The sequence below is a fragment of the Vanellus vanellus genome (genome assembly GCF_965231255.1).
Source record: "Vanellus vanellus genome assembly, chromosome: 1".
Taxonomy (NCBI): domain Eukaryota; kingdom Metazoa; phylum Chordata; class Aves; order Charadriiformes; family Charadriidae; genus Vanellus; species Vanellus vanellus.
Window position 1 is genome coordinate 195,180,529 of NC_138905.1, and position 26,974 is coordinate 195,207,502.

At 39.6% G+C, this 26,974-nt stretch overlaps 1 protein-coding gene across 1 annotated transcript; it reads left to right on the top strand.

Moving 5' to 3' along the window:
- The first annotated feature begins 2 nt into the window (after nucleotides 1-2).
- ALG5 (ALG5 dolichyl-phosphate beta-glucosyltransferase) lies at nucleotides 3-23,984 on the top strand. Its single transcript, XM_082498155.1, has 9 exons — nucleotides 3-218; nucleotides 1,453-1,624; nucleotides 2,111-2,157; nucleotides 4,182-4,253; nucleotides 5,822-5,935; nucleotides 7,262-7,321; nucleotides 11,201-11,352; nucleotides 22,513-22,598; nucleotides 23,601-23,984. The coding sequence occupies exons 1-9, from the start codon at nucleotides 147-149 to the stop codon at nucleotides 23,711-23,713; spliced, it is 888 nt and encodes a 295-aa protein (XP_082354281.1). The 5' UTR covers nucleotides 3-146; the 3' UTR covers nucleotides 23,714-23,984.
- Nucleotides 23,985-26,974: the final 2,990 nt, after the last annotated feature.

Below are 26,974 nucleotides of genomic sequence, written 5' to 3' on the forward strand. Positions count from 1 at the left end.
GGAGCTGACGGGCCCCTACCGCCGGGAGGCGCCGGCGGCTTCCAGCTCCGCTCAGCCGGAGCCCGTCTTGGCGGGCAGGGCGGCTGAGGTGGCCGCTTCCGCGTCGCTGTCGCTCCGCCATAGGGCACCGCTGCCCACGGCGGGCTATGGCGCTGCCGCTGTCCATACCCGAAGCCGCGGCGCTGCTGGTCGCCCTGGCCGCCTTCCTCCTTCTCCTGGTGAGAGCCGCGCCGCGGTCACCGCCGGCTCGCCCTGGCCCTGTCGCTGCTCTGTGGGGCGGGGGCGCTGAGCGGCCCCGGGCCTGCTGAGGGGACGCCGAGCTCCGCGGGCGCGGGGGGCTCCGAGGGCCCGCTGCAGGCCTCCGGCCTGCAGCGGGCCCTCGGAGCCCCCCGCGCCCGCCTCCCGGCTGTGCTTGTAGGTGGTTTTCTGTGGGGAATGTGTTTTCGCAAGGAGTGGGGTACGGTAACCAGCTTGGGATGGGTGTGGGGGAGGCACTGTGTGTTTCTGACCGACCGGAATACCGTGTGAGTGGGAGAGGTTTGGCAGCTGGACAGTGAATATTGTGCTGCCCATCAGCAGTGGCGCATATATATATGGTTTTCGAGGCTGCGAGAGTTGGGGTTGTTCAGCCTGGAGAAGGCTCCAAGGAGACCTTATTGCGGCCGTCCAGTACCTGAAGGGGGCCTACAAGAAAGCTGGAGAGGGACTTTTTACAAGGGCACGCAGTGATAGGACGAGGGGGAATGCCTTCAAACTGGAAGAGAGTAGATTTAGAATAGATATTAGGAAGAAATTTTTCACTCTGAGGATTGTGAGGCACTGGAACAGGGTGCCCAGAGAAGTTGTGGATGCCCCATCCCTGGAAGTGTTCAAGGCCAGGTTGGATGAGGCAGCCTGGTCTAGTGGGAGGTGTCCCTGCCCATGTCAGGGGGGTTGGAACTAGATGATCTTTAAGGTCCCTTCCAACCGAAACCATTCTATGATTCTTGAGTAAAAGTACTCCAAACGTCCAGTTCTATAGATTCACTTTAGACATGCACAAAAACGATCAGGGCCATGGTTTTGCAAGTATGTATGGCTGACTGGTCATGAGCAGTACCATTGATTTCAGTGGCTCTGCAGGATCAGAGGCAGTGCCAGCTTGCATGGTAGAGATTGCTTGGGGAGGGGGCAGTGGGGCTTGGACCACAACTTTGGAGGCATCTGCGTGCTTTGCAGTCGAAAACAGCAACAAGACAATGATGCTGACAGTGGTCAGAGTAGGTGGAATGGAGCAATCAAACGGCATGAGATGGTTTTGGTCCTGTGTGATTTGGTTAGTGGATGAAGTACTGCACCGCTGACCCACCTCGTTACTGAAAAATACTTGGTAGCCCCTTGTAGCACATTCAACAGCTACATAAACCTTTTATAGAATGCTCAATGATTTTTCTCATTTCTTTATCATTACAGATTTGTATGATTGCTTATATAACTGCCGTAAAAATGCCAACCCTTCACAGGCATGAAGAAGAGAAATTCTTCATAAATGCTGAAGGCAGGAAAGAATCTGTACCAAGTATACATGATCCCCCTACAAAGGAACTCTCTGTTGTTGTGCCTTCATACAATGAGGAAGAACGGTGTAAGATTTTTCTTGTTTTGAGTAAAAGAAGAAAATCTATCTGTTGTTAGTCTAAAAATGCAGAGGTCAGTTTATGTTAGCAGTAGATTCTGGCAGGCCAGATTATGTATCTGATTTTGGACACAGTTTCCAGAATACAGTCCAAGTACATTGAATTTCAAAATTAAGACACTGGGTAACTTGATTTCTGCTGCTAAAAATAGCGTGGGACACTTGTAAGAATCCTCTTTATTTTAATGAAGTCCAGCAGCATGGCTGATCATTGGCCCTGTAAACGCTGTAAGGCAAGAAGTAGAAAAGGACTTTTAAAGTTGATTTGAGGGCTTCCCACTGTGTAAACAATAGCAGCAGCTTCAGGTAAGCAGAAAAAAAGGATGATCTCATTGGTTTCTGTTTGACTTTTGAATTGGCCATATATATATATAAGTACATTGATGCTTTGCCTGTTATAATCTACTAACCTGACTTTCTCCACTTTTTCTCTAGTACCTCTTATGATGGATGAAGCTTTGGATTATCTAGAAAAAAGACAGGTATTTTCATTTTGCGTTCAAAATTCATTATCTTTGTATTATGTATAGTAAGTAAGTGATCTATTCGCTTTGTTGTTTTAGCATGTGTTAAAACAGTATTCCTTAGCCACCTAGAAGTAATGCTTCTGTCTTTTATCAGTTATTTTGAATGCCAGGAGGTATTTTCAAATTAAGTAAAAATTTAATAGACTACTATATGATGAAAAATCTTTGTATGCGTGGTATCTCTCCAAGACAGAGATTAAGGATTAACCATACATTTAACTCTCTAAACTAAATCTGGTTTGTTCCAACAAGTTTTTTAAGCATTTCTTCTTCATTAAGATTTGTTCACTTGGTAAGAAGCCCATTGTGAAGGTTTGTGGGTTTTGTTTTGTTTGGGTTTTCTTAACAGTGATGTTGTTCTGAGCTTTCATCTTTTACAACTGACTTGATTTTTCAGTTCTAGATGGTAGCTGAAGAAAACTATGACAAGGCATCAAATATGGCAAAATTCTTTAATTATAATTGCCCTTTTAACAAATTTACTACATCACATTGGTGCCTGTCAGCAAACACAAATGGGTTAAAATCTACTAGGGAGAAAAGAATGCTGATGTTTGAAAGACCTACTGCCTACTTAAGAAATTGGATGAAATCCATTATTTCTGGTTTTATTTTCAAGAAACGAGATCCTTCCTTCACTTATGAAGTAATAGTGGTTGATGATGGTAGCAAAGATCAAACCACAAAGGTAAGGAAAAGAGGTGTCTTACCAGGTAATCAGAGGTATGGATTTTTGTCCTGCATTTGTGAAATATAACAATGTTTGCCATTACATTTTTGTACTTGAAGTAGTTGACAATTGAAATTCATGTTTCTAAATACTTTCTGTCATTGTCCTATATGCATTGTGGATGTCACATACGCACATGCATACACATATGATTCTTTTGCAAATACTAGTATTCTTGATGAGAGGCTGTGACAGCCATTTTCCTGCAGTTGAGATTCTACAAATTCCGATCTTAACTTCAACAAATTTCTTATGAAATACTCTACATGTGCATAGTGCTGTGCACATGTAGTGAATATGAACTTGAGGAAGCTAAAAAGCCTTTTCAAATAGTTGATTCGTACTGTGATTGACAGAACAACAGATACATAGTATAGCTCTTTCCCATACCTTTCACAGCATTGTTCATTTAAAAATTCCCATGCCGGTCGTAGTATTTTCAAAATAATTCTGCATTCTTCTGCTTCAACTTTGATGTATGTTACAGGAAAGGAAGGTTGGCCAACTTGAGGGATTTTTTACTACTGCCTGGAAGTAGCAGTTTGAATCAACTGCTAAATTGAATGCTGCTTTTTCATTTACTTCCCTTAAGTTAGTCCGTTAAGGATTGCTTGTATATATTTTTTTGACTGCTTTGCATTCCTTCCAGTGTCATTTCTAACTGAGCACACTACGGCCATGGGCCTCTGGACTTACAAGGACTTGAGACAACATTTAGAAAAAAATTAGAGGAGAAAATTAATACTTTCTTTTCCTCACAACGTGGAACAAAATGTGCACATCTCTGCAGTGTGAATGGGATTTTTAGATCACTGTGATTTTTGGTTTAAACCCACAGATCCCAGCAAGACAAGTGAGAAATAGGTAGCAGTAGTAGAAAATTATTTTTCTTTGATTAACTATTGGTGTTGGTATAAAAGATCTGTAATAGTATGATATATATTACATTAGAATGAGTTTTTTGACTTGGGTGAATGGGGTTTAGAATTGCTCGGGGGAGTATCCTGTTCTTATTGAACATGACTAGCTTCTTCAGTCTTTGTGTGTTGACTGTGAACTGGTTTTTATTTTCCCAAACAGACTCCAGCAGACACTGGCAATGTATTTGTGCTGACTGAAGTGGTTATAGCTCTGTGCTATTAAATGTTTTTTAAAAAAGGGTGAGCAAATGTAAACTTCTATGTTGATTCCTGTTTTGTTTTCTGCTGGTTTTTTGTATGTCTATCAGGTTGCAATGAAGTACTGCAAGAAATATGGAAGCGACAAAGTGCGAGTGCTTTCTCTGGTAAAAAATCGAGGGAAAGGAGGAGCAGTCAGGATGGTAATTGATACTTTCATCTCCTTCTCTGTCTGAACTACCTGTGCCCAAATATGCAGAAGATAGAGCTGTGCTGACTGACATTTTTAATTCAATACATTAACAAAATGATTACAGAAAACTGAGTACAGGTTCTATAAATAAAGGCAAAAGCTCTTTTCAAAATAAGCTTCTTTTAGATCTTGGAAGCAGTATTTTCTTGCCAGGAAGATCAATAACAAAGATTTTTTTTATATGAGAATTTAAAAGGAAAAATGAAAAAGTTAGACTTGCACTTCAATTTCCTGTGAGTTCCACTTAGAAATAGGCTTGCATTTAAAAAAAACAACCACACAAAAAGAGACCTTTACGGATTTACAGAAAGTAAAGCTTTCGTAGACAAAATACATCTAAATTTGCAAACATTGTTTTCCAGGTCATAGTTGTGGTTTTATAAATGGCTAATGAACAAACGCTCTCATCCAGGAAAATTTGTGTTTACTGAAGCCCACTGCTATCACCCGTGTTCAATAGTAAAACTAGCACAATTTATGCTTTCAAATATTAATTTGCACAGAGATATTGCCATAAAATCATCATGTTCTAAAAATAAAATAGCTGTTGCACATTCAGAAGGAACATTTTTTTCCTAAGATTTTTACACCTTTTATGTAGAAGAGTGGTATCATTTATGGGTTATCAGTGACTGTCTGTGTCTGTATGTTAAGCTCTATCTTTAATATGTCAATTTAATTTTTGTATGATACACAAATAACTGTAGCAAATGGAGAGAACATGAAATTAGAAAGCGTGGAGGGATATAATTTTTATGTTATTCCAAGAGAAGGAGAATGATTCTTTGTATAATATAGTTGTGCACTGCAGAGTGTAGAGTGGGTGTGTATACTACTACTTCCTTGACAGGTTTTTCCAAAGTCACACGTGCTTGGTTATGACAGTATGTTTGTCAAACCCACTGCTAATTGTTTTGCTGTCTACACGCCTTCAAAAATTGTCAAACATCTCTGACCAAGAATATGGCAAAACAGGCTGTGACATCTGGTGCATCACAAATGTTTTGCAATGATACTGTGACTTAAGACTTATTTCTCAAAACTAATTTAAGATTTTCTCTTGAATTCTCTTGAAACAGCGTTAGGAAAAAATAGTACTGCATCCTCCTTTCCATAGCTCAAATGAGAAAGAAAAGCTATCCAGTGCAGTGGCAGCAGCTAATCACTGCTTCTTTGTGCTCCCCTGTATAGCTGACCGTAGCAACTTTTTCTCTCTCACGATTTTGGTTTGAAAAGCTTTTAGTTTGCAAGCTTCTCTGGAGAAGGTGTGTTAGCCTTTCGCATTCATGCATTGTCTGTCACTATGGTACACTGCTCAGTGTGTGAAGTCACTAGATGTTAACACAATATCAATTGATAAATTGTTGTTAGTAGCAGAACATTAAGACTCACCTGTTGTTGAATCTTGAGATGTCACTGTTCTAGTTACTACGTTAGGTTTTTGCAGTGTCTTGCAGCTAGCTTGTGACAAATACTGATTTCAAAGGTCTTGATTTTTATTGACTATTTTGATTGCAGGGTGTATTTAGTTCTCGGGGGAAAAAAATTCTTATGGCTGATGCCGATGGAGCTACAAAATTTGCAGACATTGAAAAAGTAGAAGAAGGTCTAAAAAGTCTTCAGCCATGGCCTGTGAGTATAAATTCTCATGTTTTTAGTTTCATACACATGCATACAGATTGATTTCTATAATTCTCTTCAACTTGAGTTCTTCAAGATCCAGTTGAAGATCGAGGTGAAAGTCTGGAGACCTGGGTGTAAGCTTAGAAGCTGCAAGAATGGGCTGTCAGGAGGTAGCTTCCACTGAGTTCTTGCCTCCTTTGCATTCACTGTGCCTATTTCAGTGCAGTACATAATGTTCTATTTACCATTATTCCTTTGAAGTTGTTCTACTCTGTATAAATACCGTATGTTGCCTACTCAGTTAAAAAACAATTTTTTCTTTGTTAACTGCTTTGTATTTTCTTTTTATCTGATGTCATCCTGTATACCTTTAAGGATGCATCTTAATTTTACCCTATTTTATAGAGGTTCTCTTTTCTCAGAGTTGTTAGTTTAATGACAGTATTTGCAAGAGCTTTTATTGTAAATACAAATTCAAAAACCTGTGGAACAAGAGCTCCTCCCTGGATAGTCATTCTCTTTTGCGTGCTTGACTTGAAAGAACTGAGGTTTATTTTCTGCTGAAATGCAGAACAGCGAGGTATTTGTAACTAGTTTCCTGAAGTGCCAGAAGGGGTGTGCGGCCTTCCAGCGGGAGCTGCGAGGGATGCGCCTGTGTGAAGTTTCTTGGTCTGTGAGTGCAGGACCACAAGAGCAGGAGCCACCGGGCGGCGGTGTTTCCCTGACGCTCTCCGCTACCAAGGCAGCAGCAGCTGCTGGTTCTCCAGCGTCAGTCTCACACTCTCAAATATAGGGGATGTGAAAGATTTCGTGTGAGAAGTAGTAGCATGAGAATAATTTTAAAATTTTTTTTTTAATCACTTCTTTTGATTTGAGATTGTATTTTTGGCTGATACCACAGCATTTTATTTGTTTGAAGGTACATCAGTGCAACAAGTACTTTATTCTGTTATTGCTTCCACAGTGCAATATTTAGGGAAAACATACATTATAACATTAAGTGCGTAGGACTGCTGAATGCTTATCTGTGCTGTTTAACAGAGTTACTTTACGCATACCTCAGAGGAACACTGTAAGCTAAACCAGACCTGAATAAACTGCAGCAATTTCTATGCAAAATGTAATAAACTTTAGATAGATAAACTTTAGATGATCTGTTAATTGTAGAAAAGATTGATTTTAGCCTCAGAATCTAGCAGTAGAAAAAGTGCAGCTACAGGAAGCAGAAAGTATACTGCTTTGAAGGTTTTTATTATACAGCTCTCAACACAAGATGCCACTGATTCAAAAAATGTTAGTTTAAGTAATAACTCTTTAATTTGTATTCCTGTGCAGAACCAGATGGCTATTTCCTGTGGTTCTAGAGCTCATCTGGAGAAGGACTCAATAGCAAAGGTTTGTTTCCATTTCCTGCTGTTTACTGATGCTCAAATACTTCCACTATTTGATTCTGCTCTACAGATTTTACAATTAAATAATCAATATTTGTAAAAGAATGGAAGCTGAAAAATAGGAAAAGCTTGTCAGAAGTGCAGCGTATGCTCCACCATATGCAAATAATGTATTCTAGATTTCAGGCACTTTGAACGGATGTCAGTTAGTGTTCCAATTTATGGATTTAATTTTCCTAGTTGAGAACATCTTACAAGCAGAGCTTTTGATCCTTAGTAGAATTGGTAGCTAGTACCTGGTACTGGGGCTGGAGTGGAAGGCAACTGATGAGTTCATTGTTATTGATTCCTTTCCGGTGCAAGAGCTTGATCTGCAGATATTGAAACCTGTTTAAAATGAGTTAGGGATAATTAGCAGGAAAACTGTTTGAAGACTATCTCAATTCGTGGGAAAGTACTGTAATTTTTCTATATTACTCATAGTAAAATTTTTGAGTTTTGAACACGCAGTACTGTTCTGTGTGTGGCTCTTGTGGAATAAACAGTGATGCATAGGCTCACAGTCTTATCTTGCATCTGGTTTTCTGATGTCTTGGCAGACGGTAGTTGACAAAGCACAGGCATGGAACTTGTATTGCAACAGACGCATTGCTGGACTAATTTTTTCAGCATCAGTGGATGTGCTCATCATGTTGAATGTTCTCAAGAGTAAGCTTTGTTTATACTGATGTTTAATACTTGAAATGATTCTAAAATGTATACACAACTACTAAAATAGTTACGGAAGTTCAAAAGAAGTTACACTGGTAATATTCAGCCCCTGGTAGATCTTTAATTTTTTCTTCTGGTTTTTCAGGTAGTATTGGAGTGGTTCACTGGAAAGAGTTCTTGTAAATACTGCTGCTTGTGTATTAGCATCCTCACAAAAACCAAAAAAACCCAAACAAACAAAAAATTACACAGCTTTCATCATTATCATAAATTAGGATAAATCTTTGACGTGGTACTTGCATGCTTGTGGCACAGAATATACCATTTGCAGTTATTTGTTAGCTGTGCAGCCAGTGTATCCTGGAAATGTTTCTACTACAGGGAGACCATGTAGCTGATAAATTTGAGCCCAGAAAAAATGTTTCTACTACAGGGAGACCATGTAGCTGATAAATTTGAGCCCAGAAAAAATGCTTTGTTCTGTACTGAATACAGATAAACTTTCTTCAGTGCATTCATATTTCTTTTCATCTTTGAAGGTCTTGCTACATGAGGTAGAGGAATAGGAGCAGGACTTTATCTTTTAATGCAAAAGAAAAATTTTTAGGGTGCCTCCATCCTTTGCTTCCTGTTTCTTCCTATATTTCTGACTTTTTGATAAAGGAATCGCCAACTGGTTAGGTAGTACTGCTCTTTGAAATATGCAGCACGTTTCATCACCCAGCTGTCCCTAGACTGGAAAGGAAACATTGCCTTTACCACATTGGGAAGAGACTGTTGTGTAGTGCAATAGGTATAAAAAAAGCAGAATAATCTTTGAGAAGTTGGGATTTCTCTCTGGGCTTAGTGGCATCTAAAACAGTAGAACAAAGCTGTAATAAACAGCTGTACGGGATTTATTAAGACCAGAATTTCACCTTTAAATTCAGTCTCAAGACATCAAAAATTCTGTTCTGCCTCCAGAATTGTTAATATACTTTAATGAATCCATAGTATGACATGCATAAATAGTCTTGAAAATGATGAACATAACTCAGGAACTCCTCTTTGTGAAGTAAGTGCACAGTTTCACTGGCTGACAGTCAGGCAGCCTCTTAGAGCTTCCCTTTTGGGACTTGTGTTCTTGGTCACACAGTGGTTCACCTTCACCAAAACAGCCAAAGGATCCGCACCAGATCCACCATTAACCTAGGGCTAGAGCACTTCTCTGAGAGGCACAAGCTATGCACACTGTGAGACTGCTGCCCAGAAGGCTAACCGTATCTTTGGCTGCATCAGAAGTGTGGCCGGCACATCAAGGGGGGTGATTCTGCTCCTCTACTCCACTGTCGTGAGACCTCACCTGGAGTACTGCATCCAACTCTGGAGCCCCCAGCATAAGAAGGACATGGACCTGTTGGAATGGGTCCAGAGGAGAGCCAGGAGGATGATCCAAGGGCTGGAGCACCTCTCCTATGAGAACAGGCTGAGAGAGTCTGGAGAAGAGAAGGCTCCAGGGAGACCTTATTGCAGTCTTCCAGTACCTGATGGGGGCCTACAGGAGAGCCGGGGAGGGACTTTTTACAAGGTCATGTAGTGATAGGACAAGGGGGAATGGCTTCAAACTGGAAGAGGGCAGGTTTAGATTAAACATTAGGAAGAAATTTTTCACTCTAAGGGCTGTGAGGTGCTGGAACAGGTTTCCCAGAGAAGTTGTTGAGGCCCCGTCCCTGGAGGTGTTTAAGGCCAGGTTGGATGTGGCCTTGGGCAGCCTGGTCTAGTGGGAGGTGTCCCTGCCCATGGCATGGGGGTTGAAACTTGAAGATCATCAAGGTCCCTTCCAACCTAAACCATTCTATGGTTCTATGAATTTGAATTTCCTTAAGCCAAAGGCTATGCCATAATAAGCTGAGTTTCTCTCCATTTTTCAAGTGAGGTTTGAAATTATTAGCTTTAAAGGAGTCTCTTATCACTCAGAGATGCTTACCAGTTAAATTGTTGGCTCCTAAACATTTTGCATGGTGTTTGGCTTGCAGTCTTAGATACAATCACTTAAATTGAGCTTAAGACTAGCAGTGAGTTCAGAAGCAATTTGTGAATCAGAGTTCTAGTTGCTTAGGAGCTGTCTTGAATAAAGACTAAGAGGGACTTCTGCAAACCCAAAGCCCAGCCTCTGGATTCCATGAACAGACTTATCTGCATGATTATTATGTCAAGAACAAAAGCATAACCAAAGAGTAGGCTGGGAGAACGTTTACCAGGAACATAGAATATATTTATGAAAGCAAAAGAATAAGAGAGGTGACTGTGTAACATTGTTGGAAATATAAAATGAAATATTGTCTTGCACAGCTTTAGTCTTGTTTTCACTTGATCCATCATATGCTGCAGAAAAGTGTATTCTCTAATTGCATTCCCTTGAGTGTCTTAACATGGTACGTGCAAGCTCTGGAGACCATTCAGTCTTGAATGAAGCAAGTGAGTGGCAAACAACAAGATATGCTCCCATTTGAGTTTTTTCTTAATAACATAAGACTTTTTTTTAAAAAAAAATGTGTCAGAGTAAAAGCTGGAATCTGTTTAGTTTTTAATGTGTATTGTTAGAAGTAGCAGTCTTTATGCAGTCCTTCTGGCTGATTCTCCATTGTTTGTCCTGGTAACTTTTGAATTTCTTGGACCTGTTCAACTAATTTTTAGGAAAACAAGAGGACCAGACAGAGGGAAAGATAGCTTGTAAATGTGCAGTGGAGTAAAGCATGTGGCATGCCATCCCCTTCCTCATTCACTCTTCTTTTCCTGGGGCGATTCCCAGAGAATCACGCAGAAGATACTATAGCTGTCTCACTCCTTAATTGAAACCCAGGTGCAGGTTCCTGCTCCACTTAATAAGGCATTATCTAGAATGAAAAGCTGCTCTGAATTAGGGAAAGCAGAAAAAAGAACTTGGACTTCTAATATCCTAGGCCAGTGTAGTAACCATGCACTTGACTAGCAAGTCTTTCCTCTTCAGCTGTAGTTTTGTTTCATTGTGACAGTGGAAAAGTTCTGGTTTCATTCCAGTACAAAACAAAAACAGTTTACAAACTTTGAAAGCTATCATGAAACAGGATTATTGTCCTGTAAGCCAGCTCTGTACAAACACTTCACTCATCACTTAAATGAAACCATCTAACTTCTTGCCTTTTGTTCACAGCGCTCTTACTTTCGAACTCTTCTTATGTATGGGTTCCACTTCCTTGTATGGTTTCTCTGTGTCAAAGAGATCAGGGACACGCAGTGCGGATTTAAACTTTTAACCAGAGAAGCTGCCTTGCGGACTTTCTCAACTCTTCATATAGAACGCTGGTAAATTCTTTCTTTTTTGTTGTTGTTTTTTTTCCTAATTGAACATGGGTTTAAAAAGTAGTTTCAGTATTGTAGCTACTATGAAGCATGTGATGTCTGTGTATAAATCCTATCTGCTCAGTTTAACCAATTATAGTACTACTTGCATGGCAATTTAGGTTTCTTGTTATGCTAAAATATCGTGGTAATTCCTAAGAATTGTATTTTATTATTAAGATATATTTTAGAAAATAGTTGGGTATTTAATTTTATTCATCTTGTGATGATAGGGAGAATGGGCTTACTAAGTTTTGCTTTTAAAATAGCATCCAGTGTAAACTGCCAGAAGGATTTTAAGGCTATATTGCTGAGATTTTGGGTGGCAACAATTGACTCCTTGCAAATCCATTTGCTTTAGCATGTGGTATAGAAAGAGTTACGTAATGCTAAGTAGGACATTTTGGTTTTGCCTTGTCGGAGCATCTGGTAATTGATTAGGAGAGGGGAGCAAACAAAAAGAAAATCCCAATAGCTCTTCTCTCTTCACCTCTAAAAGAAATTCCAAGCAAACATTTTTTGATTGCGTTGTAATCCACTCACTATCTCTGAGAGTCCTCTCTCCTTTCACAGATATGAGCCGTGCAAGCAGAGTAAGGAATGGAGAGAAGCTTTTATTATGATAAGGAAAGTTAAGAGTTATTAATCCTATTCAAAATTTTTATCAACCTATGTTTATGCATTACAACCTCGCTATTCAGTGCTGCTTAACCAAAGCATTTTACCTAAAATCCATGTCTGATATTTGTAATTGCTGAAGGCTCAAAGTGAAAGGAAATGCCTACTCTTTGCTTACTTTCTTGCTCAAGTATTTCATGAGAGGACTACTGATAGATCTCATTAATTTAAGAAAGGAGAAAATGATGCATAGTCTTTGAATTACTTTAGAGCTCTCTTTTGTTACAATTTAGCTAGAACAGTTCCCTCATGAGAGTGATACAGACATGACTAAAAGACTGTGGGACTGAAACACTGTTTCCACACAGATACTGTAATTTCTGTAAATTTCCTACACCACAACTGTTGCTGAAAAGGATGGCTTAATTAAGTATAATCAAATCTTTTGAAACTATTGTCTTCATCCAAGAAAATATCTCATGTGCTACTGCTTGCTGACAGGGAACAGAATTACTGAACAATGTTCCCATACAAAAATGTGTGTAATCCTACAGTCCCAGTCAGTTCCAGCTCATCTAGTTTCAGGTTGAGCTTTGGCAATGGTAGTTGAGCTATATTGCTCCTCCAGAATGAGGCTGCAAAGGCAGTGTTGTGGAACGTAGAGCTTCTGTTGAATTAAATCTGGAATTGTGAATAGGCGGTGTTCGCAAAATCGCTTTCTTAGCTGAGTGGTTTGCTTATTGCCCCAAAGAAAACTATAACTGAGCCAGAAGTATGATTTGTGCTGCTGCCTCCAAAACCAAACTTGATCTATAAAATTCTGTAAGTTTCATATACAGGAGTTTTTTAAATACATGGTTAAACACATATGTGAGGCACAGAAGTGCACATCTCAAACTTACCCTGTTTAACTTCACTGTATAAGTTAAGTGCTTCAAGAAGGAGTACTGAAAGAAATGAATGAAGATAATCAGTTTAATCTGTAAAAATGCAATCTTCAATCTTATTCTGTTTTAAACTGAAGATTTGGAATATAATTGCACTTATTGGTCAGACATATAAAGTATTCAGTTTTTTATTAAAATATCTTAACAAGTTTTCTTCTGCCACTCAGATTCTCTAGCAACAAAGGAATGAAAGAGTAAAAATGATTGTGTTGTACCCCATTATCCAGGAATAGAGGCAATGAATATGTTCTAGTAATTATATTGCTGGTGTGGAACACACCAGATCTTCATGTCTTGGTGTGTTAATTCATTGTGCTTGTGTGTGCTGCTATAAAATTAGTCTTCTATTCTTGCTCTTTTATTTACAGTAATCCATAAACTGATCCCCTGAGTGTTTTCTTATTTATCTGAAATGTACTGGTTAGTGAAGAAGAATGTTTGTTTTGTTTGTCAAGAAAAGAATAACTCAAATTCTTCCAATAAACAGCTCTTCAGATACTTCCAAGTCACAAATTTGCCTAAAACAACAATAAGGGTTTTTTTTTATTTGGTTTAATTTTCTGCCAAAACAGGCAATATATTGTCTGTTTTTATCCTCATCTGTCCTTCAGCAGTCTCTGTGTTTCCCTGCTTTCATTTTCATACTTACTGACTAATTTAAACCAAATCTGACGGAACAGTAGAGATCTCAAGATGGAAAGTTTTGGTGAATTTTGTGGGAACTGAAACCCTTGTAGAGGAGAGAAACTGAGATTATTGCCACTGCTGAAGAAAAAACTACAATAAGGACTCAAAAGTTACTTATCGGCTTCACGGCTAGCCATTTAGTATGTGTAACTGGAAGATAACATGTCAGTGCACAAAACAGAGTACTGTCCCTTTCCAAGTTAATATTTATACGATTTGGAAATAAACTGGGAGATGAGCAGGTATAAGTATGTGGGCAAAGTCAGTATATTCAAGGAAATGTTAGTCATAAGTGAAATGTCTGTGTTGTACAGACAATTGGGATAGTTGCAGTTGGAAATTATATAGGGATATCAAACATTCATCCCAAAGAAACATACATTGGATTCCTTTGTCTGTAACAACGTAAGAATCTGAAGTAGCCCACTAATGCAAACTTCTTATTTGAAACAAAACGAGCCCCTGATACCTTTCCATTGCATAGCATGTGTGTAAAAAGGAATATAAAAACTGGTTAGATCTTGTGCCACGGAGGTTCTGTACGTATCATGAGTATGAAGACATAAGAAGAAATAGTAGCTAGTATTATATTTCACAGAATCACGGAATTTTCAGAGTTGGAAGGGACCTCTAGAGATAGAATCATAGAATCATAGAATCAGTGAGGTTGGAAGGGACCTTTAAGATCATCAAGTCCAACCATTAACCTACCCTGATAAAAACACCACCACTCCTAAACCATGTCCCTAAGCACCTCATCTACCCTTTTCTTAAACACCTCCAGGGATGGTGAATCCACCACCTCTCTGGGCAGCTTATTCCAATGTTTAATAACCCTTTCAGTGAAAAAATGCTTCCTAATATCTAATCTAAACCTGCCCTGACATAACTTGAACCCATTTCCTCTTGTCCTATCACTTGTCGCCAGGGAGAAGAGGTCAGCTCCCATCTCTCTTAAAACCTCCTTTCAGGTAGTTGTAGAGGGTGATAAGGTCTCCCCTCAGCCTCCTCTTCTCCAGGCTAAACAACCCCAGATCCCTCAGTCGTTCCTCATAAGGTTTGTCCTCCAGACCCTTCACCAGCTTTGTAGCCCTTCTCTGGACACGCTCCAACACCTCAATGTCCTTCTTGTAGTGAGGGGCCCAAAACTGAACACAGTACTTGAGGTGAGGCCTCACCAGTGCTGAGTACAGGGGGATGATTACTTCCCTAGTCCGGCTCACCACACTATTCCTGATGCAGGCCAGGATGGTGTTGGCCTTAGTTGATCATCTAGTCCAACTCTCCTGCCAAAGCAGGATTGCCTAGAGCACATTACTCAGAACTGCATCCAGGCGGGTCTTGAAAATCTCCAGAGAAGGGGACTCCACAACCTCCCTGGGCAGCCTGGGCCAGTGCTCTGTCACCCTCACCGTAAAGAAGATTTTCCATTTATTTGAACGGAACTTCCTGTGTTCCAACTTGTGCCCGTTGCCCCTTGTCCTGCCACTGGGAACCACTGAAAAGAGTCTGGCTCCATCCTCCTTCAACCCACCCTTTAGAGACTTGTACGCCATAATAAGGTCTCCCCTCAGCCTTCTCTTCTCCAGGCTAAAGAGTCCCAGCTCTCTCAGCCTTTCCTCATAAGGGAGATGCTCCAAGCCCTTAATCATCTTAGTTGCCCTTCGCTGGACTCGCTCCAGCAGTTCCCTGTCCCTCTTGAACTGGGGAGCCCAAAACTGGACACAGTATTCCACTTGTGGCCTCACCAGTGCAGAGTAGAGGGGGAGAATGACCTCCTTTGACCTACTGACCACACTCTTCCCTATGCAGCCCAGGATTCCATTGGCCTTTTTGGCAACAAGGGCACATTGCTGGGCCATGGATAATTTACTGTCTACCACAACCCCCAGATCCTTCTCCTCAGAGCTACTTCCCAGCAGTTCCACCCCTAACCTATACTGGTGCCTAGCACTCTTCCTTCCCCAGTGCAGAGCCCTGCACTTGCTCTTGTTGAACCTCATTAAGTTCTCTGCCCAGCTCTCCAGCCTGTCCAGGTCACGCTGGATGGCAGTGCGGCCCTCTGGGGTGTAAGCCACCCTACCCAGTTTGGTATCATCAGCAAACTTGCTGAGGATACACTCTGTCTCCTCATTTGTGCTGAGCTAGGACAATGGGGAGTCCCTAACTGGATCACAGAACAATTCATGCATACTGAGACCATCAGCAAGGGGTTGCAGAGAAACCACTATCTTGATATTGGACAAGAGGCTCTGAGATCTGGGTTTATTACCACCTCTGTGTCACTGCATTAGGGCTATTTGTCATCTGAAGAAATTATTTGATTCTTTTTGAATCTTAAAATCCCACTAGTGAATTGCAGCTCTGTTAGGTATTGAAAGAAGAATTCCATTCAGTTCAGTATGGTCAGTGCTCAGAAATTCCGGTAATAATGGAGGAGAGCGTTGGAGAATATTCGACAAACAAGCAGCATTTAATAGGATAAAAGTTGTCTGAGCCAGCACCCTAGTGATTGAGTCTGTCAAGGGCTCCCTCGCTGCTGAACCAAAGCGTATGGTGAGCTGTTGAAAAGAATGAACACGATTCGGTTTTTGAAGAAGCCTCATCTGTCCTGTCTGCTGAAGTTTTTTCAGGCTTAGGTTTTTTGAGGTACTAGAGTGTGAAGTGAATTCTTATGTGAGGACATAATAAATATTTAGACTAAACATCAATACATAGCTTATTTATTCATTATGTTAATATAAAATGACTATTAAATTGGCTATCTAATAATTCCTGCCCTGAACTGTTAAGCTTACTGCTCAGTTGGAATATAAATACGCACACACAATGGACAGGTTTTGCTACATCGCATCTAGAGTGCATCTACTTGTCATCTAGCCTCCCTTCTTAGACAATAGAAGGGACAGTTTTAGGGTATAATTAATTTCATCTTAATATAGGCCTCTAAAATATGCCAGATGAATTGCAGCTGACATGCCTGTTTCCTGCCCTTGACTCTAAAGGGTTTCTAAACAATTTGTACAGAAGAAGGTATCTCTGCTGTAGATGACTGAAGTTCAGCAGGGTGAAGTCCACTCATGGAGTAGTAATGTGTAGGAAAAAACGCGTCAGGTTGCTGGTGCCTCAACTGCATCAAAAAGGTAAACTGTTTGGTAAATCCTAAAAGTAGTGGGTTAGAAGAAAAACTACTGAAGCAATTTTGCACCAAAGGCAGCTCACTTTCTGGGATGTGTAGGCAGCACTCGTTGTTTCTGTAGAAAAAAGCCCCAAGAGTTCTTCCCTTTGGATAAAGCAATCCAGTAATGTCTTTGCATACAAGAAAGCACCAGTGCTGAGTTAGCACTGGGCAGTAGGAGACAGCCCTGAAATGCCGAATATTGTAAATACTGCTCCAAAAGGTGGAGCAATATGTATTCAAGAAATAATACAGGCTTTATTTATGTGTCTCTCGGCAGGCTGATAATACGTGTCACTCAGAGCAAGTGTTAGGAGCACAGTCTCTTCTTGAAAGCCGAACATTTTACACTCTAGTAATAGATACGTCAATGTAAGCAACATATCTATCCTGCCGCTAGGTTGAACAGGTTGAAAGATTTCTAAGTTTCCGTACTTAAATAACTATCAGATACACCAAAAGTAAATGCATGTGGTGTTTCAGATACACCAAAAACAAATGTAAAATATACTAGAATATTTTGTTGATCTAACACTAAAGTTTAGAAAGCATTTGGAAATTAGTAGGTACTGGAAACTGTTTATATATTTGATACTAAGAAACCTGCTTATGTCCTAAACTAGGGGGTTTTTGTGAGTATTCTCATTGACTTTTTTAACTGTCCTTTGGAGATCTGGCTGTGTATGTATGAGTACAAACCAAACATTCTTGAAATTTATTTTCTGAATAGCAAAGTTTTGACATCAGTTTGAAATGAGAGCAACGTTTTGAACACAGAGCATATGCTTTGCGTTTTAGGTTCTGAATCTGATTACACCACTAATCTATTTTTCAGAAATGGATGGAGCACATTTTTTAAATTAAAACTTAAAAGAAAATTAAAAGGGATATTTTAAAAACATAATAAGGACAGTTGGAATTACTCACTTTCAGACTCCAAAATAAGCTCTAGTTTTGCATCTCCAGTCTTGACCTGGGAAATGTAGCTGTTTCTGCTAAATTTTAATGCACAGGAGGAGAACCAGAAAATTAAACGGTCCCACTGGCAGAATTTACCTATCCTAAATTTAGTCATTGATTTCTTCTGACTACAAAAAAAAAATCATAAATTTTCTTCCAGCCAGAAAATGTCTTTCCTTACCTAGGAGAACTAGGCATAGCAGTGGTTACTGTCCTACCTGCAATATTGATAAAATGAGGGGAAATTCAAAACATAATTCTAGTCCTGGTTTGATTGACATACTTTTGTAAAGTGGCAGTTTATAATGATATTACACAACTCAGCAGATCACTGATTAGATCAAATTGTTGCTATTACTTTTGTCTATAAAAATTGCCCTGTGCACTGAACAAGTGTTTCACATTTAAAACTTGAAAGCTCAATATAAAAAATTAATGTTTGTTTCTCCAGTTTGTTACTAATCTCTAAATGTGAGTCTCTATAAAAATCACATAAAAATAAGCATTCATATTGCCACAGGGATTTTTTTTTTCCAGTCTTTTGGCATTGTAAACCAACACCAGCGGTGGAATTAATTGTTTTTTCCTGGTTTTGTGCACAAGTAGAATTGTTTACAAACGTCTAATCAACACAAAAATATTTTGCTGTTGTAACTGTGCCTGTTTTGTATAGTAAAAAATCCTGCTTCTGGCAGACATAGGTGGGCTTTCAAAAGCCCCAGTACAGCTAGAGCAGTACTGGCAGTCTGACCCTCTTGACATCCTATTTCATTCTTAGACCTCTTTGGCCATTATAAGTTTTCTCTGCCCATTAAGAGTTTGCTGGAACAACATATCATGGGTGTATAAAAGTCCTAAATTCCAATTACAACAGTACAACTGAAGGCCTAATTTTGATATTTGAAACACTTAATATTGGAGCAGCAAAAAAGAGTCCTTGTGCAATTTTAAAATACAGGATAATTTTTCAAGATAGATATTTTGTAAGCTGAAGCATTTTAAGGGTTCAGTTTAAAAGTGTTGAGTTCAATTAAACACCTACCAACTTGATGTTCAACTGAATTTTAGCCAGCATGTCTTAAATTGTAACTTAACCAAACGTGCTGCTTAGCGTAAACACAGCCACATGGTGAAGTTTTTCTGTATTTTACACTTCATATTTGCGTTAATTAACGCATAATGGACCCACGGTTAGAAATAGATGGGGAAATTGTTTGCGCCATATATTTTTGTGTGTCTAACTTTGGGTACTTAGATTGGAGCCCAAATTCATCCAGGCTGGAGCCAAACTTAGGTATTCTGAGCTGTGTCCCCCCTCCCCAGAGGCACCTACTTTCACTCTCTGCAGCAGGTTCCAGTGAAGTACATGGTGTGAATAATTCCGTGCTTTTTCGAAGAGCAGTTCTGTCAGACATTAACTAGTCACAAATGGCTTCATGTCAAAACACATGTACTGCACTCACCAACTCATCCCTTGGTGTTGCTTTGATCTCCTCTAGGGTAGGCTCCAGCTAACGTAGCCACGCTTAAATCCTGACTGTGGAAACTTCTGTACGGTTCTGTCCCCAACATAAGAAGGACATGGACCTGCTGGAGCTTGTCCAGAGCAGAGCCACGAGGATGATCTGAGGGCTGGAGCACCTTTCCTATGAGGAGAGGCTGAAAGAGTTGGGGCTGTTCAGCCTGGAGAAGAGAAGGCTCCGGGGAGATCTTATTGCAGCCTTCCAGTACCTAAAGGGGACCTACAGGAGAGCTGGGGAAGGACTTTTTACTAGGGCATGTGGTGATAGGACGAGGGGGAATGGCTTCAAACTAGAAGAGGGCAGGTTCAGATTAAACATTAGGATGAAGGTTTTCACTGTGAGGGTGGTAAGGCACTGGAACAGGTTGCCCAGAGAGGTTGTTGAGGCCCCATCCCTGGAGGTGTTCAAGGCCAGGCTAGAAGTGGCCTAAAAGGGCAACCTGGTCTAGTGGGAGGTGTCCCTGCCTATGGCAGGGGGGTTGGAACTCGATGATCTTCAAGGTCCTTTCCAACCTAAACCATTCTATGATTCTTCTGTACCGTCTGGGTCTGGTGATGTGTAGTATGGGTGCTATCAATGCATTGAATACACTGGGATCTGTATTCCCTGATTAACTATTCTAGTATGTGTATGAGGTGTGAAAGGTGGTGGGGAACAGGGGAGGAAAAATGGTATCCCAGCAGTATACTACAAAAGTCATTCTCCTTGAAGCTTTGAATAGGGTTTTTTTTTAATTTCAGGATATGTTCACTGTTACACAAATGGCAACTACATGTAACAATATTAGTGTTCCACCTGATTAATTCTTGTGCTTTTAATCTTTTACTTTGAGCACTGTAGCTCATCAGACTACTTAATATTGTTGTACTGTGATGTATATGCTGACATTCCAGTAGTCGTTTGTCCATAGGAATTGTTGCAAATAACTATTAGTTCACTAGGCTAATACTTTATGTAGTAATATTTTTAGAGCAGCTCATATAGTATAATTCATCAGACAATTATTCTGTGTCTCTTAAGATTTTTAGTCAGTTAAGTAGTAAGTATTACAGAATTAGATTTAGTCTTAATACGTATGACTCATAAACATTCAAAGGTGAATACATGGGTTTTTTGGCTTACAAATGTAAAATGTCAGCAAAAAAATTACATAACACAATGTCAGTAGAAGAGACCATGGCATAATTAATAAAATAATATTCAACCCTCATTTAAAGAAAACAGTGAAATGGCAAGGCTGCTTGGAGCAGATTCAGTTCTTTGAGGTAAAAAAACCCAAACATTTGTTCCTGTAACTTTTTTTGTGACAATTAAAAGGCCTGTGTCCTGATCGAAATAATTTTTACAAAGTGGTTCTAAATTCTCTATACACAATAACTGTAGTCTCTGTAGATAACCTCTGTTCATGCTGCCTTTGCATGTTTCAATTCTGTCCAGAGTGGTATCAATAGCTCTGCTGTAACATACGCGTACAGTGCGAGTTCAGGTTGATGCATGTTAGGTAATGGTTTCACTAGCCAGCCAGCACGCTGTGGTCTGTACTTCAGTGGGAACCTACATGTATGTGTCATACCTAAGTGCGCATTTCAAAGTGGACTTCTGTTGTTGCATTCATAAATAGTTTTGCAGAAATGCAAAAGGAGAGGATGGCTTGAAGTAGAAGGAACTTGGCTAGCAACCTGCTAAATTATGTCTTTTTGCCTGCTCTTGATCACCTGTCTGTCCTTTTCTACACTTTCTGTAATGATAAATGGGATTATCAATGACCTGAACTCAAGCAACCCTTGAAGCATTAACGAATAATGTTATTTTTTTATTGCATACATTTTCTCCAGTGACAAAAGATTTCTTTCATTAAAATTAAAAATTGTCTTGGACTTAGCAATGACAATTAAAGGAGATTCTGAACTTAGGAAGTTATTGAGAGAAAATGTAGGCTAGTCTTAAATTGTACTTAACTGCCTTGCAGCCACATTCGCAAGACCTATGTAAGCTGGTTTGGAACATCTGTTCCATTGACTTCAAACTGGAAACCTTACCAACAGCTTGGCTAAACCTTAAACTTCAAGGTTTAGTTCTGTGGAAAAAAAAAAACTCTGCGTTTGAATATGTATTGCATCTAGTAGAAATCAGATGTGGATGACCATTGACAGTTTTTTCCCATACAGACTAGTATTTTTAAAAAACTTTTTACTGGGAGGAGTGGGGGGCTGTTTAGCTTAAATTCCAATTTTTAGAACTCATTTAAGGAGCAAGAGCATTTGAAGATTAAAGGGGGGGGGGAGACCCAGCAATCAGTAAATCTAAGAAATCTAACCAAAATCACCAGAGTCTTCATAATTTTGATTTGCATTCACTCTTGTGAGTGAGTAGCTACTGGTAGCTTCATATACTGATATCTATATGAGCATCACAAGCTGTAGTTGCCAAAACACTTTTCTAATATCAAAAGCCTCAGTGTCTCAGATCCGAAGGCCCACTTGAGCATGCAGTTGCAAGAATGAAACATGCAAACAATTCTCTGTGCAGAGAACTGAGAGGATTAAAGTGTATTTTGGACAAACTGGGCAGGAGGGGTCAGCTAACTTAGAGTAGGATCACTTCCCCACTTCATTTTGCTGCACAACCTGCAAACAATTGTGTCAGCAAAAAAGACGGGTCTCTCAAGAGGGTTTTTGTGTTATATATTAAATGGTCACCAGGTAAAGTACAGCTGTTGTTCAGGCTCTGTTATGCCCAGTAACGTAAATCATTTCTCACTAATGTGCTGCTGCCTTTATTCTTGATTTAGAAAGTACAAGAGAAACCATCAGATCAGCGTAAAGCCACAGCAGGTAGTTGTCTGTCCCCTTTGATGAAACTACTAGAGATGTAGATTGACACTGCATGTTTGTTTGCTTGGTCTTTAAAAATGTTTAAATCATGATTATGGCACAATGAAAAGTGAGCAGTGGTCTGAACACAGAGTGACCTATACCTTCAAAACCAGGACGCAGTGAAGTATTGTTGTCTGCATATTGGCTGTGTTCTGAGCTGTTCGTCAGGGAAATTAATTTCCCTTTCATGTGCATCTGACCTGTAGAGCATTGGTATCAACTTCATAACTGAACACTAACCTCCTTAAATCAGGCTAGGAATTTAATTAACAGTGCCACCATCTTTCTTCTGGAAATAAGTGTGACTGTATTTACTATTTCCTGTTCTTCTTCAGGGCGTTTGATGTGGAACTTCTTTATATAGCTCAGCACTTGAGAATACCTATAGCAGAAGTTGCTGTCAACTGGACTGAAATTGAAGGTAGGAAAATTGTTTATATTCTTGCAAGATTCCTTACATGTCAATCCAGAATAAAATATCCAAGGGTCTTCCCATATTTTACCCAGTTTTGATAACACACTGCCTTCTTTCCATGCAAATTTTGAATTTCATGTCCTTGCCAGCCTTCTGCCATGGCATGGTGCAGGAAAAGTGGGTGAAGGGGTAGCAAGGGAGAGAAATACTGCACTCCCACTGGAGACAAAAGTAGGTAGTTACATTGCTAGGAAAAAGCACTACTTTGGCACGTCCTCTTGCTGTAATGTGTTAATAAAAATATCGCACTTGTAAAACACTGTGCAGGAAGTCTGACCGTCATTGTTTATTGATTTAGCTCCATTTCACTGTGTCTTGCCTTTCAAAATTCTCAGCCCACCTATTCTTTTTTTAATCTGAATTTCTTCTCCTCAACACAACCCCTGAACAACAGAAAGTGTAATGAGCTATAATGGTGATGAAGGGTGCAAGTAGAGAACATCCTAAGCCAACTTTACTGGAAATGTTTTCTTTCAATGCAGTTCCACATGTATATTGCACTTAACACAAACGTTAGCAGAGATGGAAGAGGGCTCTATTTCATAGTGTGGGTTTCTTACCTTGCCTGAAGATTGGCACATTCAGATTATTATTGCTGTAAGACAGCATGGTGGTCCTCTTCTCCAAAGCTGCTAAGAAATCATTTGCTTAACTAGAGGTGTTCAGGTTCCTATTTACTTGAACAAAGCCTTGTCACAGAGAAGACTACGCGTCTTGTGACATACATGGAATCACTGTGCTGCTTGCAGACTACCATCTCCCACTTAATAATGTAATTACTATAAAGCAATAACTTTCACAATATAATATTTTTATTAACGTTAAGGTGTAGGTTGTGGGGCTGAATGTGCTGAGAATGCAGAGGTTCGTGACTGCTTAAATGTGTGTCTTGCCAATGCTCATTTTTTCTAACAGCATCCTTCTGATTTTCTTCTTCATTAATCACAGGTTCTAAGTTAGTTCCCTTTTGGAGCTGGCTGCAGATGGGCAGGGATCTTCTTTTTATACGACTGCGATATATGACTGGTGCCTGGCAGCTTGAAACAAGAAAATGTAATTAGGTTATTTACATTTTCCAAATATATTATTATACTTAATGGAACATGAGAACAGTTTCAATCAAGTGAAGTGGTGGTGAAAGCTGAGGTAATCCTTCATTGCTCCTGTTGTATGTTTCATTTTTGCAGCATGTATGTGTTTTATAAGATTGTCAGCAGGGAATTTGTACAATGTTTTGAAAAGAGAAAGCATTTCCAAAAGATTTTCTTATCTGGTAATCAGGTTTTTATTTTATTAAAAAGTAACTTTAACAAATAAATATATCTGCTTTTGTCTCATCGTACATTTGGAATTTCCTTATGCATATTAAAAAGAGGCACTCTTCTACATTGTGCAATATTGTGTTGTGAATGATCACAACCATTTGTTTCTGTAGCAGCTGGAGATACATGGCCATATCGCAACTTGAAATTATGAATCATGGTTCACGCTGATGCATGTTTATATTCAGTGTTATGGAAATTATTAATGGGTTTTACCGAGTTATAACACTAATGTTCATAAGGCTGTTCTGAGAACTTTCAGTAGTCTCTTGACATTCCAAATGTTTTTGTCTGAAGCTGAAATAGTTTGTCTGAGATCAAACTGCAGATCATCTCCAGGCTATAGAAGGTCCAAGAGCAAGCACATTTCATTTTAAAATGTTGTCTTATAACTGTTTTGTTCATATGTATTATTTAATACTGCATGCTCAAGGCTAGGAGTCCTTGGCATCGACAAATCTGTAGTGAAATGGTATGGAAAGCTAATTCAGAGCTTACAAAAATGAGATTCAATGTACACTGGGGGCCTGCGCATTAGCAATGGCAATTTGACGTTGTCACGCTTCAAATGAGATCAAAGAGGGAGGGAGGGGTCTTGCGTCTTTCTTAGGAATGCCATACTCTGTTACAGTACACAGGTTTCAATAGTGCTTTCAAAACAGTTGTGGATTGCCAACAAACTAAGCCAGTCTTTCTTTTGGAAACATGTACAAATTTGAACAGATTTAAAGAATGAATGGTATATGGTTGTACTTTCACATATGATTTCACTGGTGATTTTTCTTATTCCTTCTGCAATATTGAGTTGAGTTTTGCTCCTGTTAGGGTTACCTCGGTTTTCTATAAATTGAAGTTTTGCAATAAATTCTCAAAAAGTATCTTCAGTTTGATTTCTCAGGCTTTATTCTCTTGCCTAGTCCACGTACACCTCTGTCACTTCGGCAGAATTAATCACATGACTCCTCCTTTCCATTGCTCCAATAAAACACCAGCGTCTCAGTTTTTGTAAAGTGAATTTCCCTGATCAAACCTAGACAATGATAGCTCTGCCTATAATTAAACCAGTTCTCAAAAGCAGATTCCTAAAATTTTCCTCCTGTCCTACCTTAAAGTTGAGCTTATTTGAAATTTTAACCAAAACAGTTCACCTTTTTCAAATTATGAGGTCATGCATTATTTTCTGCATGATGAGTAAACATCTGATGATGTCTTCTTTACAAAAATTCCACTTTTGAATTGGATGCCAGTTTGGAAGGGGCGTGCTAAATTTATGAATTTTTTTTTAATTAATCTGTGCATTTTCTACAAAGTTTTTTCCAAACTTTGCAGATAAACTCTCCAGTAACTCTCTCCTTATTGAGCAGTCTCCTTTAGCAACTTTGCATATGTCAGTCCAACAAAATACTTGATATCTTCCACCTTGGAGATGCAGAAGTAAGACTAGATTTACCATCTTTGAGCTTTGTGGGGTTGGATGCTAGAACTTTTTGGCAGGGAATTCTCTTATGCTTTCAGAGGATTTGAGCCATGGATAAAGGTCAATACACATCTTCTTAGTCCAGAGTCTGCTCTCTGGCTCTGAGGTTGATAGACATGGCACTGGTCACATCTGTATGCTTATGTCTTCCTTCTCAGCTGCCTTTCAAAGCAGGCTTGCTACATCCAACCTGTCTGGTGGAGATAGTCCTTGACCTGCACTGACTGCCCCATTGTGCCCAAAAATATTTTGAGAGCAAGGATAGAAAGCTGTGGGGCACCCAGCACAGTGTAGTTTACTTGTATAGGTGTAGCTTGACACATTCTGTTGCAGTGGGGATAAAAGCTGAACTGGGATGAAAAAACCTAAAGGAATAAGCTGGGACAGATGGAGAATGGGGAGAAACAGAAAAGGAGACTGATATGGGGCTGAAATTGAGAGCCAGAGGATGAAATGGAAGATGGGGAGTACTGAGACTGCATGAGGAATGGGGGTGGAACAGCAATGGACTCAGCAAAGAGACTGGAACAAGGAAATGGGGAAGGAGACAGATCAGTTAAGGATGGAGAAAAGGAAGTGCTGCTAATGAGGGAAGGGAAAGCTGAAGGCACTCATTAAGCCAAGCCTTCCACAAGAATAAGGTTAGGACAAAAATTGTCTCAAACAAGTTGGGACTGTTATAGACATAGAGTGATATTCAGAGTCTAGGCTGGAGCCCAGGTCCCTTTTTCAGTGTTTCGTAGTTGTTAATTACCTCCACAAAATCCTTTGGCAAATCATATCTCATCTTCTTTCTGTTCCGGTCCATAAAGAGAATAACTGGGTACTGGTATCAGATATTCTTCCAGCCCTGGTCACTGAAATCTGCAGTAGATCTGCAAGCTCCAATTCTGAACCGCGTGAAGGAGCAATGGAATCTTTCACAAAGAAGTGGGAGATGATACATACCGAGTTTCAATGAAAGCTCACTTTTCAGAGTTGGAAAGCCAAGTATAAGAACATATGAAACAAAAGTAGCCTTTCTGACTCATTCGCACATTTTTTGTATGTACTATTAGAGGAGATATTTGCTTACATAAGGACTACTTTACCTAAAAGGCCTATTTTTAGTGTGTGGGACTGATTCAGGAATCAGTGAGTTTTATGGCAAAGGCAACATGATTGATTGGCCTTCTATTTAGAAAATGGAAGTTTGGATAGTGTGTAAATGAGACAAATGATTAAAGAGAGGCAGTATATTCTACTTTATCAGATAAAGTTAAAATAAAATAGGCATATGGTTCTTGGACTTTTGTCCAAATCATCAGCACGCTCCAAGAGGTTGTTAGAGGTACAAATTCAGTTGCTCTATTGTTTAAGCCCACATCCAAGCCCACATCTTAAGAAATGGTGAAAGAATTCCCAAACCCTTCTGCAAATCACTTCAGAGGGACATTTGGACAGTTCAGTGATGCAGATATGGCACTATCCCTATCTCTCAGCAGATCAGAGTTAAAAAAAATTGAGTTCCAAGTCTGCCATAG